This window comes from Anthonomus grandis, chromosome 14, assembly GCF_022605725.1.
Source record: "Anthonomus grandis grandis chromosome 14, icAntGran1.3, whole genome shotgun sequence".
In the NCBI taxonomy this organism is placed as follows: Eukaryota; Metazoa; Arthropoda; class Insecta; order Coleoptera; family Curculionidae; genus Anthonomus; species Anthonomus grandis.
Genome location: NC_065559.1, coordinates 7,897,811 through 7,915,657, shown reverse-complemented (window position 1 = coordinate 7,915,657; position 17,847 = coordinate 7,897,811). Strand labels below are relative to the sequence as shown.

Here is a 17,847-nt window from a genome sequence, read left to right as displayed (position 1 = left end):
TAATTAAATTTAAAATGTATACTTGTTTATGACTAACGCCTTGGCCTTAACCGGCTTCGGCCGTAGGCCATCATCAGGACTATAACTAGGCGACTAAATATGTAATTTTAATTTATTTGACTTCCTCAGTAATCAGTTACAGCGTACAACTGACGAAATCCATCACAAACCATTTAAATCCAGGACAAAAATCAAACAAGTTACATGACTTTATAGACGAAATTAATCGTTGCTTACCGTTCGAACATATACTAGAAGTATCGGGATGTCCTGAGCTATCAGTATCGCTGTCATGTATGATGGGGTTGGAGTGTAATGAGAGATCTCTTGGTCCGGGACTTGGAGATCGACCGCCCCTCATTATCGTGGCCGCTGCTCCGTCGGCCGCCGGTCCGTTCAGGATGTCGGTGATCATGAATCGGGACCGGGTGGCGGCTGTCTGCGGCATTGCCCTTAACAAATACAATTTACTATGAAACACATAATAATTCTTAAGAATAAGATTATTCAATAAACCGATAAGCGATAGAACAAAGAGATAATAGGTTTTGAAGCGATATGCTATTATATTGCCCTTAAATACTTAAAAAACTTCATATATAAACTGATATTTAATCGAGATTTAACTAGTAGTCAATAACCTATATTTTTGTCTATAATATTATCAACCTTAACAAATTGCCGTCTATTTAAAAAAAAAATTTCATAAGTGTCATTGCGATTTTCCCTTATCCCATACTGCTCTAAAACTCGAAAGACCATGTAGGACCGTATCGAATGCCTTAACAAGGTCAATAAAAACATCAAAACATTTTCTGTTAATACTCAAACAGCTAGTGTGGTCAGGAGTAAGTTCGCGTAAAGCATCTGTAGCACTACGACTTCCAAAAATCTAAAAATCCATATTGCTTCTTTGATATTATACTATTTTGATATAATATTACGCCTAATTAGGAAGTCTAATAATCGATCTTTTAAGCTTTTCTCAAAAATATTGGCAAAACACGCAATTGAGCTAATTGAACGGTAATTACTTTTAAATAATTCTAATTAACATTTTTAGATTCTGATTTGATAATACTTGCCCTGTTTCATAAATTTTGTTTGTTATCTTGAGTAGGGCTTCAAGTATATCTACATGGGTTTTTTGTAAATAATGTAACAATTAAGTTTTAACTAATAGGTAATAACTTTTTTGCAATCTTGCATTTGTTTTCTATTTCCATACCAACATTTTTAAAGTATTGCCTACAAAAGTTCCCTATTTGAAAGCCATTTTCATGTATTTTTGATTAAACTGCTTATTAACTTTAATGGAACTTTTATCTAAACGTTTTTTATTAATGGCGCCTTTTATAATTTCATGCTTTTTTTTCATATTATTGTTTGTTTTGTTAATTTCGGCTTTATAAAAGGTGTTTTTTTGTTTTTCTATTATTTCAGTTAATTTATTTTCCTTTGTTGTAAATTCATTTTTAAGTTGTATATTATAGTTATTTATGAGTTTTCTTTTAAGTTTATGCGTATGTCTAATTGAAAGGACAATAACATTTGTTATTCAATTTTAAATTTGTTTGTGTTTTTTTTTTAATTATACACAATATTTCTAAGCAGTTTATATGTGTAATGAAACATTTTGAGAAAGTTGTCATTGCTTTTTTAGGGTCTTTAATACTTTTAATTATTGTAATTTATTTTATTTTGTTCTGCGAATTGTTTCTTCACTCTTATGTTTTATGTAGGCGTTATTTATGTGGCTGAATTTTATACCAACATTTATCATTACTGGAAAATGATTTGTAACACAGCTTTGGATAGCTATGTTACAAATTTAGTTCTAAATTTGGATTATTCCTACATTATAAATATATGTGATTAGAGTTTTGGGTAATGGCAATAATATAAGATAAGCAGCTCATTTGACACATGATAAAATACGTCATTTTAATAACATCACTATCTAATGTATCCAATAAGGTCACGTTAGCATCTCCAGCAAATATAATTTACAGACCTTTTCAATACTAAATCGACCGTACTATTTTCTTTGATCTGTGCGGTATAGTCCGGTCGAACAAAATTTTTCAGAATTTTTATGTTCAACATCCAATATCTCAAGAACTAATTGGTATATTGTCTTGCAGCATAAAACATATTATTCAGAAAAATGTGGACTATTGCTGATGTTAAAGACTTAATCTAGACTTAACTATAATTTGGAAAATGTTGAGTTAACAGGCCTAAAAGCATATTTTAGCTTCTAGGTTGTCACTCAATTCAGAGTCCGATATCTAAGAAACTAATTCGAATATTCTCTTGCAGTAAAAATTATAATAATAATTTTTAAATCATAATTCTAGTTAACGTGGGTTCTAATTTTGATTATATAAGAACAATAATACCATCATTTTTATTGTAGTTAGCATTATTGTAAAAAGTTGCATAACCCTCCGTGTCAAAATTGTACATGAAAGTATTGAAAAAATTCACTTAATACTATATTATTAATAAATTATAAATTAAAAATGTCTAATAAAGAAATAACATTGTCGAAATTTTTATTAGCTCTTTTTATGTTAAGATGTTAAAAATATTATTTTCTAAATTTATATTATTATCGTAGATGGAGTTCGCAGGTGTAAGACCAAGAAATCAAAAATTTTCTTTTTTGAAAAGGTGCCGATGTTTCGACGTTTATTTACGTCTTTTTAAAGGCTGTTTACTGTAAAGAAGCTTTTTTGTCGACTGCCTATATACTAATGGCAACAAAACAATATATGTAGATGGGCACATATGTGATTATACTTTGAACGAAGATACCATAAATTACACATAATAGGCAGTAACTTTTTTTAATGTTATTTTGTAATGTATCAGATTCCACTATCTTAGTTACTATGTCGATTTTTTCTATATTGCTTTGAATATTATCATGATTGATATTAACTATTCACCTTAATCTATTTTTTAATAATTAGTTTCAAAGAAATATTAAGCTACAAAACTACAATAATTATAAAACTTTTTATAAACACTCTTACAGTTTTTATTTCTTGCGCACCTAATTTTAATAATACAGGTGTAACTCTTATGATAAAAACTCTAGGAATTTTAACATACAAAAGTTAATAATAAAAAAGATGTTTTCATATACAGCGCAGCGATTTTATTGAGATATACCACTTCAGAATTCTTTAGTTTTTAAACAACATTTCAAACAATTTTCAAGTCTATTGTCTGATCTTTGTTTAAGTAGTTTCTAGCGTCCCCTTTCCTGTATATCCTACTTCTTTTATGAAAGGCTTTTCCATTTTTGGTATGTCAATGTCAATAGAATTTCCTAATCGCGTTGCGAGATGTTTTCTCATAGCTAGAGGAGTAATTTGGACAAACCTCAAACCTAAGGGTAATTGAGGGCGTCGATAATTGATTGAACATGTTACCGCCCCTAACCACTAACTCTGAGAAAAATATTGTTTGATATAGCATAGATTTTATTTATTGTTAAAAGGTAGAAGACATTAAAATTTAATAGATAGGATAGCAAAGTAAGAAGATCGTCTTGTAAAGGCTTTATTAAGGTTATTTAGTCCGCATTGTTTCAAAATTGTTTTCGTATTTATGTAAAGGTGTTATCTTGTGATAAATTGAAAACAGATTATCAAGGCATATGGCATATGACATACCATCAATTAAGAGCATCAATTCTGGTACTATTTGCTAATGATGCTAACTTTTTATAATTAACTTAATTTTTTTGTAAGGCAGCATGCAAGTAAATCTGAAGCTAATTGTTCAAGACTTTTAAAGTTTAAGGACTTATAAAATTTTTTGCTAAATTTATAAGCTAAATTTAAGATATTTTGTAGTTTGCAACCCAACCCAACCTATAAGTTTTTAATTTGTAAAACCAATTTACTTTTGCAGGGTAATAAAGAAATTTTAAAAAGTTGACTCCGGATCTTTTTTTTTTGTGGGGAGACCTAAATCTAAATTGAGTATAAACAAAAGCAATCAAATAAAATGAAATAAATACATTAATGCAAATAATATTTTTTTTATGTTTTATGGAAAAACGTAAAAGAATAAAATAATATAATTTTTATAAAGTACAGGAAAATTATGTTTTTCTGTTTCGAAATAAAAGGCAGATTTTGTCTTGTATTTGTAAGAAAAAGACTATTGTTTAAATACGTTCATTATGTTTACTGTAAGGCTAAAAATTATATTAGGAAAATTAGTTGCTTACCATATTGCAATAAATTAGAAAAAACCAGGTTAAAAATTAGAAAACCAGGTTAGAAGTTTTTCCGATTTAAAAAATCCATTTAAGTTATGCGTGATTTTTGAAAAAAAGTTTGAAAATAGAATTAAAAAAATATGTTCTTTTATAACAATATATTATGTTTATTTAAATTATACATAAATACTCTATTTTAGTTATAATTTTATCGACCAACTAAAAGATCGCGTTAGAAGTTTTATAAATCGGATCCAATTAATTTAAGCTTGATTTATTTTAGAAAAGCCGGTAGTTCAATAAAATTTTACTAAAATACAAATACATTAATATTAAGAAATTAAATATTAGGAAAAGAAAATAATTTAATATAAAACGCGAAATAAATATTTTTACATTAATAATAATTTAAAATCATTTCTATGCTTTCAACTTATTTAAATTTTAGATTTAAAAATATATATTATGTTTATGTAACTTATGGTTGAGTATTTTATTATCTTCTTTAATATTTTTAACTTATATACTATTCTATTATTATTTTATTATTAAAGTTTTTAAATATTCAAAAAATCAAGCTTTATTATATAACTATACACACTTTTAATAAAAAATGTATTTTGTTTAATGATTTCTTTAAGTAAAAATGCATTTAAATTTAAATAAAAATTTAAAATATTGTTTCAAAGATATTTTTAGGCATTAGCATTTAAAGTCAATAGTGTTAATAATTTTTAATATTTTATATACGTATTCAGCAGTGTAGGCATTACAAGCAACTATTAGGTTAAATATGGCTTATTTCGCTAATTTTTTATATCTCTTCGTAAACTCTGTATTATTTTATCATTTTCAAATAAAGACCATTTAATTATTATTTTACCTTTTTTATTTTAGAAATAGAAAGCAAGAATTTGTTACACGAAATTATATCAAGAAAATAAATAAAATACATTAACAAAATATTGTTCATATCATATCTTAACAATTTCTTTTCTGACCGCTTTTTTTTTAATTGTTAAGAAATATAATGTGTGCTCTCTTTGCAGGAAAAAACATAAGTATTTTTTTCCAGATAATAAAATTAAAGTAAATAAAAGAAATTACTTTTGAGATATTTGTAGTTAATAATAAAACCACTAGTTTTTACTTTCAATACTAAACGCATTTTTTTAAATGTAACGAATTTTATCCATAATATTAAAAAAGTGTATTATAAATATTTTCGTTTGATTGTAAATAACATACAATCTCCCTTAAGAATACAGTTGCATCATAATATCGATAAAAGAACTCATTTAAAGTTTAAATTATCTGCTTAATTTTTATATTTACATAAATTCATAAATTCCATTTAAATGAGGATTTGTTAGCAATATATAATAAAGCAGTTTATTTTCTTTGATTAGATTTGTTAGGTCAATTCTATATATACTACTACATTTTGGCGCCCAACAAATTAAAACAAAAAATCAGAAGTAAAGACAAAAAGTAATTATCAACAATTAGTTTAAGATAAACCAATCTTTAATTTATAGAATTTTATCCAATGCATAACTTATTAGAGCATCACGGCTATTTTATCATATTTTAAATGTGAGTTAACTTACCTGGTCTCGTCTTGCACGGTCATGCCAGTCACCGTACTCGACACCGTTTCGCCCACACCAAACACCTTGGTAGTCCTTTATTTATTCAATAGTCCTATTATATTACGAGTACTCTCCAGTAGCTAACAAACACCAAAGACAAAATAATCCAAAAAAGACAAAATAGCGCACAACACAAAAATTATTTTGGTCCCTCGAACCGGAATGAAACAACATACGCGACCGAAGAAATTCCCTCAGTTTCTTCACACATCCGACACAACAATTTTAATTATTGTCGGCACAACACGAGGTGTTTTAGCAAACTAACCTGAACTTCGAGCAACACTCGCTGTGAAACTAAACAGCCAGTAAATCAGCCATGTTGTCTACCCCTACTACGCGGTTTCCCTCTCCTGTTTATCGAGGGACCAATCGCGGAGCAGCGATTATAATTTGGCGCCCAATGAACTTGCTGAGGCGTCGCGAACTGCTTTCTTGTATTTATTTTATGGGCAGGACTTGCGAAGAGATTTTATTAGATTGAGTATTTAGGAAAACAGTTTTATGCTCTAAAGTACTTCTATTGGTTATGTAATAAAGCCCGTACGGCGGAGGAGAAATAAGCTGCGATATTAGTTCTGTTCTATTAGTTTTGTATTGTGCTTGGGATAATGCCTCCTTTGTTGCCGTTGTTGAATATGAAATCGTGTCGCTTACAGCTTTTTATTATTTCTTTATTTTTTGAAAGCTAATTAGGGTGGTTGATGGAATGACTTTGACTTAACTGGGTTCGTTATGATGCTTTCGAGGAACTTTTGTAATAATAAGGCTTTTGAATGCTGTAGTTGAGTTAATAAGATAGTGTCGCCATTTTAATGTATTTGTTTAATTTGGTATTTAAAATAAAACCATTTAGCCCCTGTCATTCGAGCGATTTCATTCGCTTTTGACTTTTTCCCTCATCCATTGCTTTTTGATTGGGTATTTTACGGGTAAATTCCCTTTATGCACAGATTATATAACAGAGTGCGCTATTTCCATTAAATATATTGATTAAAGTTTTTAAGAAATTTACAGCTAATTTAATCTACGAATTCGCTGCTTCTCTTCAAGGTCGACGGATAAAAATATATAAATTAAGTTTCGGTTGAAGATATATACTTTTATCATTAAGGTTTAGGCAAATTTTGCCTAGTTCATGATCTATTGTTAGTGACACGGAAAATTGAGTTTAACTTAAATGCAATCAGAAGAAATTAGATTTTTTCCGATTCTATTAAACCAGGCGTACCTCAATAAAGCAAGGAACTTCGTCTTGCTAAGATATCAGATTTTTTCATCGATAACTTTGTTCGTCTTCTATAATTTTGAACAACCTTGGGTTGACATTATTCTTCAAAGAGTCTAGGCAAATAAATTCATTTAAATTTCCGGAGCATCCTCATACTGCATTAAGTATCTGTACGGTAAATTCTAAATGAAACGTAGATGAATTAAGAAAAGGAGTACTATCGATTGGCCCACGAGATCATCCGATTGGGAGGCAAATGATTTTTTTGTCACCTTAAATCGAAAATTGATGCCATCAATAAGGTTAAATTCGAATTTTTGGCAATTCATTGTACAAACTTAAAAACACGACGCGACGATTTAAAAAGATAATTTTTTTAGTAGTCACATTTTAAGTTTTAAACCTTGCTGGATTATTTTCATAGAGATGGGATGTATATGTATATATCTTTGAAAATATCTATTATTAGTTGCAATATAAGCTTCTAATATATTTTGTTTTTTTTATATATGTTTTAAAGGGTATATTTTTACATCGATGAAACTAAATTTTACTAAAAAATATATATTTATATTCCTTATAAAAACTTAGTATAATAATAGAACGATATTTAGCATCCATAATGTAATAAGTTGCAGCACGAAAAAAACGTAAAAGAATAGAATAAAATATCAAAAATAAAACATAAATAAATATACTGAACATTTTATTAGAAGTTTTTAAAAACGAAAATACAAAAATAATTAAATAAAACAGTAACAAGTATAAACTTATGAAAAGGATAAAAATGAACTTAAAGAGTAAGTACAAAACATAAATTCATAGGCAAAGCAAAAGAAGACATTTAAATAGTAAAATTCAAATAAAACATATATAGGATCGTCAAATAACAACGAAAAATTATTGTTTGGAAAAAATTAAAAAGAATGAAACATGTTTATTTTTGAAAAAGAAACTTTAGAAAACGTGATCTGCTAAAAGAGATTATAATAGTTTACTATGGTCTTTAATTTTTTAATAGAAATTAAAAAAAATCCAAGCAAAATGTATAAGCGCTTGATGATAAAATAAACCTAAAGAGTGCGTAAAATAAGTATTTGACGCATAGCAGTAGAACTAAGTTTGTTTTTAAACTAATATCGAAATACTACCTTAATTTTTTTTAAATGCTTTGTTAGTAGATATATATTATTTTAAGATTACCTTTGATAATCAATTATGTAGTTTAAAATATTACATAAAAATTACATATATATATATATATATATATCTTTAATATGAAATTAGGGTTTATTTTGGTTCATTTTTTTTTTGTTTAGAAAAAATACATGGAAACACAAATACCTTTCTAAATTATACTCTTAAATTAGATAAATTTCCTTCACTTCACTTCACTTTTTAACTATATTCCACCAGGAATATACATAATATGGTTGAATCATGTTAAAAAGAATTTACATTTTGATGAGACTTCAGAACAGTATTGTTATAGTATATAAATAAGAGTTTTAAATAAAAATCTTTAATATGAAATTAGGGTTTATTTTGGTTCATTTTTTTTTGTTTAGAAAAAATACATGGAAACACAAATACCTTTCTAAATTATACTCTTAAATTAGATAAATTTCCTTCACTTCACTTCACTTTTTAACTATATTCCACCAGGAATATACATAATATGGTTGAATCATGTTAAAAAGAATTTACATTTTGATGAGACTTCAGAACAGTATTTTTATAGTATATAAATAAGAGTTTTAAATAAAAAAAATAAATAATATGTGCCTAATAATGATGAAACTTATTAGGGCATCATTAAATTTATTTAATTTTCCAAAATGCAATTTATTAGAATATGTTTTTTCTTGAAATATTGTTTATTTTTTTGAATGTTTTCTTTTAATTTAATTTGCTTACTTAGTTTTTTTTGACAAAATTATTAAAATATTTGTATTAAATAATACATAATCATTCCTTAAACAAAGATTACAAATAGGGGAAGTCTTTATCTCCAAGAAAAATCCATGTAGGTCCTTTAGGTAAATGTATTATGCATTTCGGCTGTGTAAACAGCCATCATCAGGTACTAAAATAAAATACAGGTAATTCAAGACAGTTTTAAAAAAGAGCTTATTCGCTATAACAATATAGATTTAGAACTCACCAGAACATTAGAAAAAACATATACGTTCACCAAATAAAACAAAAATTACCCGTTATCGGGAAAAAAAACAACAATAAATAAAAGAATTAAAATTAAAAACATAGTACAATAAGGACATTTTCGATTCAAAATATAAAATTTATACTTGGGACGATACAGATTTCTACATATTAAAAGAAGGTACTATAAGGAACTATTGTATATTAGTATTGCGTTAAAGAAAAGATTTTAAATTTTGACTAATACAAATGTTATAAGATGAAAGAGTTAAAAACAATAAAGGTAAAAGTTATTTTCTAGGGCTAATTGAATCAAAAAAGCGTAAACTGTCAAACTTAATTTGCTCATTAATGCATGTGCAGTCTGGGGAGTTTATGGCCCTATTTATTTCAAATGCTTTCAACAAGTCCAATTGTAACCCTTTCTCACAAACATGCAGAATCTCAGTGTTAGGTCCCGGATCAAAATTATGCCCAGACTCTAATATGTGGTTCGCATATGGAGAATTGGTATTGTTAATGAAAGTATTTTTATTTCGCGTGATAAGTCCTAAATGTTCGTTGACTCTGACTTCAATTTTCCTTCCGCTTTGGCCGACATAACAAATATCACATAATGGGTGGGAACAAGTTAACTTGTAAACTCCAGATCGATGTGTTATCGGTATTTTGTCTTTAGTGTTTACTAAATGTTTTGCCAAATTGTTTTTGATTTTAAAACAAATATTAGGTTTAGTGACAAATTCATTGGACTTAAAACCAAAGTAAGTAATAGATCGATAAGATCCGAGGGTGTTAGGTTTACTGAGTAATGGTTTATTAAGTTTTTTGAAAAAATGTTTGTTGTATAGCTTCTTAATAGAATTTATAGGATATCCATTGTTTCGAGCGATTTGTAAAATTATATTATATTCTTTTTTGAAATTAATATCGTTTAGTGGAATATTGAACAATCTATAAAAAAAAACAATTAAAAGCGGCAAATTTTTGGTTAAAGGGATGATTAGAGGTAAAGGGTATTACTGTATCTGTGGCTATAGGTTTACGATATATTTGAAATTCAAAATGGTTATTGTGGTTAGTGATTAAAAGGTCTAAAAATGGCAAACTTGATTCTTTCTCTAACTCAGAGGTAAACTGTATGTTGGGTGAACAGAATTAATGAAATCAACAAAGTTTTCTAGGTCGTCTTTGGTTCCATTAAAAATAGTGAAAATGTCGTCTACGTAGCGAACCCATGTTTTTGTATGTTTTTAAATAAATGGTGTTCTGAAATTTGTTGTTCTAGTTTATACATAAACGGTTCGGCTAAAAAAAGGTGACAAATTAGAGCCCATTGCTAATCCAGTTTTTTGTTCGAAAAAATTATTGTTAAATTGAAAAAAGTTTTGAAGGAGCACACAATTGACTAGAGAACACAAATCCAAAATGAAATGACTGGGTAAATTAGTGTTAGTATAAAGTAATTCTCTGAGTATTGAAATGCAATCACTCGGAGGTATGCTCGGAAACAAGTTAGTAACATCAAAAGAGATAAGCCAGGATTGAGGTGGTATCTGGATAGGAAATAAATGTTCAGTTAATTCAAGAGAATTTTAACGTAGTTTAACGTAGAAGGTAAAATAGAAGATAACCAAGAAGAAAGTCTGGAAGCAGGCGAATTCATGTAGGCAGCTATTGGATGAACAGGGTAGTTAGCTTTATGTATTTTCGGTAGGCAGTAAAGGAGAGGAGTGGAGGGATTCATGGAAATGAGTTTTCTTTTCTTCTTCGGAGATGGAAAAATAATCAAGAGTCAACTGTCTTTGTTTAAGAGTAAACTTTAATAGGGCTATAAACTTGTTCACGGGGTTGTTAGTTAGGTTGCAAAAATTATTGGAATTTAGAAATTGAGTAACCTTAGATAAATAATCTGGTTTGTTCATTATAACAATACAGTTTCCCTTGTAGGCTTTTGTTAAAACTAAACTATCTTTGGCCATCTTATTTTCTGATTGTTTTAGAACTATGTTATTTTTCTTATTATAAAGATGATCAATGTTGTTACCTTTCAAATATTTGTCGATTTTAAAGGATATTTGCCCTCTCACACACTCTGGTTTGTAAAGTTCATTGGTTTTTAGAATTCTTTCAGCTTCATTTATTGTTGACAAGTAAGTCAATTATTATAAACAAAGTTGTTCAGAAACATAATTTGAATCAAAATGGGGTAAGTTGAACTTTAGGCCCATATTTAAAAGATGTTTTTCTTGGTTAGCAAGAGCACTATTGGACAAGTTAAGAATACGAGGATGAAAATTATGGGGTTCGGTACTGTTCTTATAGGAATTCGACAAGTTGTTATTTTGTTTATGTTTTAAACTATGCAGTTTTTTGTTCAAAATTATAAAATGTTCCTTACCCTTTCTACGTACATGTTCTTTTATATAAACTAACAAAATATCAAACTCAATGTTGTGTAGCTGCTTAGAAATTAGAGAATATAAAAACTTAAGTGACCAGAAACCTATGGAGTTTAAATTAGAGTAATGGTTGCGAATTTCTTGACGTATCCAGTTTTTTTTGGCAATATTTAGTGCTTTACTGGAGCTTCTTGATATAGAGTTGGTTTTCTCTAAACTCTTTTTTAAGTCTGTCTTGAATTACCTGTATTTTATTTTAGTATCTGATGATGGCAGTTTACACAGCCGAAATGCTTAATACATTTACCTAAGTGACCTACATGCATTTTTCTTGGAGATAAAGACCCTATTTGTTATCTTTATATACACATTCTCCTACAAAATATGGACTTCTATTCATCTATTCTTAAACACTTCTAAATAATAGTCCTATGTTTGGAACCTTTGGTGTGACACTCAAATTAAAGAATAAAACTTAAGTTACCTATTTTTGATTTTTGATGGCCACATAGTTTTTAATAACCTCAAGTAGTTCTAGACTCTTAAATGATGGTTAGATTTCTAAAATGTATAAAGTGATTTGATTGTTTAGTTGAGTTCTTTGTACATAGATAGTGCCACTTTATTGTAATCTTTGTTTACTTATATATCAGGTGTTTTGTGTATGTTATGGTAAGTTTTTGTTGAATTCTCCTTTTTTCGGGTTACATAATTTTAATTATTGTTTAGGTCTGATGATGCTCTAGTCGAGCGAAATATGTAACCTTCGTTATTTTATTAAATGTATTTGTGATGCTGTATATTTCGTGTTTTTTACCTTTTATAAAAGTGTATCTTTGGGATAATGGATATTATATTATATTATATATATAATGGAATTTTTCGAGTTAGGTTACTTAACCTACTCAGTTTTAATCAGTAAAATAAAGAGTTAGTGGAAAACTGTCTCGTAATTTGACCTCTACAAAAAATTTACAATTTTTTTTTTTTTAAATTACTTATTGTTTATTATATATTGATAGTTAAAATATAAAGGGAAACACTTTATATAATTGTATACACACATAAATATATATATTTTTTAGATTGAACCCAACTCAAGTATTGCATATGCTTTAACATCCAATGTACTTTTCTATGGTTTGCACTTTCGTTACCATACCGGTATATGCAATTGTGAGGAAATCTGTAGTTTCTAAAATTACAAGGACGACCGTATAACATGCTTTTTGCATGCTTAGCACCCACCTGGATTATTGAGTAAAACAAGTCAATAGTTTGAATAATTAAAAAAGAAAATCTAAAATAAAAAAATTTGTCAAAAACAATATTTGATATAAAATTAAATATAAAGTAAATGTAAAAAAAAAATAAATAAATAAATAAATAAATAAATAATATCGTTATTTAGCAAAAGCTACATTCAATAAAAACATAAATGAAAAATAAAGTAAAAGTTGGCCATAACTCTATCACTCTCCGGTTTGTCCATAGATGGTCTCGGTAATCCAGAAATAGCATCCCGGTTCCAAAAATATCCTGTCAGAGGTAAACCATAAATTAAAACTAGGCTTAACCTAAACATTATTTCCTTGCTTCACTTATTATAAGCATAGTCAATTTGTTGTTTGCCTTATAATAATAAAAATAATGTCGACTCAGGTTGATCGAGTCGGTTCAGTTGCAAGCAGCCGATGACACACATTTAGAACTTGGTTGACCTTGCTGACCAGACTCATTGGTCCCCCCGTGTAACACTTATAAATGCTTCGGTAGTTCCAAGAAGCTCTAACCAGTATCCCGGTTGGCCCAAAAATACCCAGTCAACAGATAAACCCACAATCAAGATGATTATTGGAGCGGAAACAATGCATACTATACTAAAACTTAATAAACTACATGATTAAAATAAGCATAATAAAATAACAAACACAATATTACTTATTCATGATAAATCTTCTCAAGAGCCCTCTGATTTGATTTAAAGTAATACAATTTTTGATGTTAGCGGGCAAGTTGTTAAATAGAATTAAACCTTTGTACAGAACTGAATTATGCATTTGGGTTGTGTTACATCTGTCGACCAGTATGAAGTCTAAACGATTTCTCGTATTATAGTTATGTAATCTCCAAAAACTCTTGATTTATTACAAATATAATCGGGGAGCATCTGATGTTTTAAATAAATAAACAAATAGACGTTATATAAAATTCTTTGATGTACAGACAACATATTTAGGACACCCAACATAGAGACAATAGGCGTGTAACGATTACAATTTAGATTCAGTCTCATGGCCCTATTTTAAATCCTTTCCAGTTGGTCAATCCTATACTGTGGCAAGTTAAACAATAATGTTGAACAGAACTGTAAATGAGGAAGAGCAATGGCGTTGTAAAGTTTTAATTTGATGTACATTGACAAATTTTTTCCAATTCTTGTGATAAATCCAACTTTTTTTGAAAATTTTCTCATTACAAAATCTGCATCATGAGCATGAAAATTCAGATTGGCATCGAAAGTTGTTCCCAAATATTTAATTTCTTTGGCATACAAAATACTTTCCCCATTCACAAAAATCTGTATATTTCCCATGCATATAGAACTTAATCTAGATCTCTTGCCAAATACCTGTTTTTTTTTAAAGTAATGTAAATGCAGAATGCACATCAAAACATGTTTACAACTTCTCTAAACTTTAAGTTCTGTATTAAAATAATAAAACTATAAATTTGAATTACTAGATTTACCTTAATTGTTTTACGTAAGTTTTAATATAATCTAGATCTCTATAGTATAAATAAACATATAAATAAATGTCTTACGTTAAAAAAAGACACAAATATTTTATTTAAAAAAGTATAGAATCAACAACAAAATTATCAATATAAACTTAAAAAATATAAGTTTTTTTTAATTAATTTTTAAAAACGTGTTTAAAATTGTTGGAAAGTTTGAAACAATACTTATTTTTTTAATCAAGCAAAACTTTTTTCTTTTTAAATGAAACAAAATTTCATATAGTAAATTTTGCTCCAACAACAATGCTAAATCTAAATTAAAAAAAAAATACAAATTACATACGTGAAGTTTCACCAAAGGTGAAATACAAAACTAATTACAAAACAGTTCAAGAAGCAAACAACTTAAAAAGTCTATCTTATCAGCACCCGTTAAATCTTCTGCGAACGAAAATAGATTATTATGGGTTATTTTACTTGGATAACCAAACCCAAAAATAGTTCTATTTTAAAACTCGGAAATTCTGGATAACGTGTTGCAATATAGACTGTTAGACAATTAAATATAGACAATGCAATATAGACAATTAAATTAGTTTTACTAATATTCTTTTAGATATTTTACACTTTGGTATATGATCATTAAATACAGAGTTTTAAAGAATTAGAGGCGTCCTTGTTACAAGTTAAATTTTAGCGACAGAATTATCTTGGGAGAATATTTTGAAAGTTATGATAATTAATATATTATTGAAAAAAATAAAAAAAACTACTTTTGACAACTTTTAATGAAACTAACAATCTGATTTACAAAAATTATAGAAACCACCAAAATAAACTAAAAAATAAAATTAAACATGCATATTTTAAAACGAAGTATAAAAACGCTGGAAGTAATCTTTAAAGAGTTTACAAATTTATGGCGAAGCCACTATTAAAAAAAGTTAAATCAAAAAAGTATCCTAAATAATTTAAAATATCAATTATGTCAACCATTTTTAAATGTGAATGTTTGGTAAAGCTATTGAAAAACGCCTTAAGGAGAGTCTAATGACATTCTTGCAAAGCAACAGCTTAATATCGACACGACAATACAGTTTTCTTAATGGTGCAAATAGATTAGATTCTCTATATTAATTTACTAAACAAATAGCTAAATTGAAAAAGAACAAAAATTGTATTGCAGTGTTCCTAGATTTGGCAAGTGTGTCCTATGTTCAACTGTTAGAGGTTTTAACTTTAAATCGAGTGAGGGGCTCAGCGTTAAAAGTTTTTTAAAGACCACAATTTTTAAAAATGAGAATACATTAAGCAAACCATCAAAAATAAAAATAGGAATACCTAAGGGAACCCTGTTGGGACTTTTACTGTCTATTACATATTATTAAATGTATTTACGTATTATAATAACTATTCTCGTATATTACACTGGCGGAATTGAAAATTATAAATTAGTCTGTTTTATAGTAAGCAGGTGACACGGCATTAACTTTGTCTGGAAAAAGTGGGTAAAATGTAAAAGACAGTGCAACAATTAAGAAATAGGTGAGGTAAAAAACTGGTTAAACATTTTAATATTATCACTTAGCATTTCAAGAACATACTATATTCCATTTTTATTAACTGAAGCGAACTGCCCTATATTTAATTCTCTTAATATAGAACACAATACAGTGTAATTAAAGAAGTTTCCCTGACTAATTATTTGTGTCTTATATACCATAAATATCTAAAATGGAATCACTCCAAATTTAAAGCGAGATATTGCCTTGATGCTTGTTCGATGTTTATTAAGATTTAGTTTAGTTATTGATTAGATACATTATTGTTATATAAAGAAGACTATACCAGATTTCTTTAAAACCCTTAAATGTGTGTTACAGGTTTAATCTCCAATAGATATATTAACTGATTAATTTTTTTTTGCCAAGATAAAGTAAATTTCAACCATAGTTTCATTAAATAATTTATTAAAAAATCATATATAAATATATATACTACACAGATATGATACACCGTTAAGATGGTCCCTCCTAACATACCCGATCTGAAACGGAAGTAAAAACCATTATTGGATGAGGAAAGTAAATAATAATATGGGATATTGTTTCATAGTTTTGTTGATTGAATAGCATTAAGAACTGCCACTGATTTTACGTTCATTTTACCTTGCAGGTCAATTTGGCCTATTTTAGATTTTAATGAATACTGAGCACATATTAATTATTTGTTTATTTTGTTTAAGTCATAAGGATCAATAGTGATAAGAATGTTAATGTCAATCTGGTCTATCATTTTTTTTTGTAAATCATTGTTACTAAACCATGGCCTCAAGTTATAAGTTGCTCCATAGTTACAATTTACTTAAACCAATGTTGGTACCAGATAGTACCCAGTAGTTAAACCCATGTCAGCACCTAGGTACTTGACAGATAAGTGCATTCCTTAAAATCTGGGGATAACTGATAATCCTATTTTTAATAGATTCATTTTTTATCTGGTTCTAGAGTATGACAGATAGTTTCGCTTAATGCGGATGTGAAAAGGTAGACCCTATCTTAGCCTAATTTTTTGTTAGTGATTACTAGTATGTGCTAGAATGGCTTAATTGCTGATTTATCAAGTAGGCCTAAGAGTTTATAGGGCTCCTTGTTTTTTTGTGTTAAATAAACCACAGAAAAGACCACATGTGATATTGTTAATGTCCGGTCAATTTCTCTTTCGAAAGTTCGTTGCTTTGTTCATAAAAATTAGTGCCAATAATATAAATAAGCATTTAAAAATTTCCAAGAGAAATACAAATTTAAATAAAGGATTTATATAAATTTTTTTGTAACAAGCGTAACTTAGCGCTTGCTAAATTACCCAATGATATGTCTGAAAGCACATGTGCTTCACTACTCAACTACACTTCACAACATTATATTCTTATCCTAAAATATAAACAAATAATAAAAAATAAATAATATTAATAATAAATAAGTCTTTTTTGACATGGACTGAATTCCAGTTGTGTATAACTTATACAATATTTAAACTTTTTATCCCCTGATCATGGACACCGCTGTGTCAAAAACAAGTCGGGAATTATAAAAACTGAATAATGTTTAATAAATAAGTGGAAAAATACTATATGATTTTCATTTTACCTAAAAATTTTTAATATCTAAATTATTATTTCTCCTTTAATTACTTTTGTTATTGTCTAAAGCAGCAAGCTCTGGTTGTATTTTTTTGAACTTTTTAATTTATTTGTAATTATAACAAGACTTTTTCATACCTTTTGTGCTCTTTTTCTCACATTTAATATCTACCATATACTAATAGTGATATAAAAAATACCACAAGTAATAGAAACTACAAATATCCTCATTAAGCCCTTCCTAAATAATTTACAGACAGCCTAATCGTTATAAC

At 27.8% G+C, this 17,847-nt stretch overlaps 1 protein-coding gene across 1 annotated transcript in view; it reads right to left on the bottom strand.

The window, feature by feature from the left end:
* Positions 1-6,469, bottom strand: part of LOC126744707 (homeobox protein B-H1-like) — an 83,208-nt gene extending 76,739 nt beyond the window's left edge. Inside the window, exons 1-2 of the mRNA XM_050452231.1 lie at positions 5,851-6,469; positions 238-452 (exon numbers count right to left, since the gene is read on the bottom strand). Of these exons, the coding sequence (XP_050308188.1) occupies positions 238-452; positions 5,851-5,873 (238 nt within the window). The 5' untranslated portion in view covers positions 5,874-6,469. The remainder of the gene's footprint in view (positions 1-237; positions 453-5,850) is intronic.
* Positions 6,470-17,847: the final 11,378 nt, after the last annotated feature.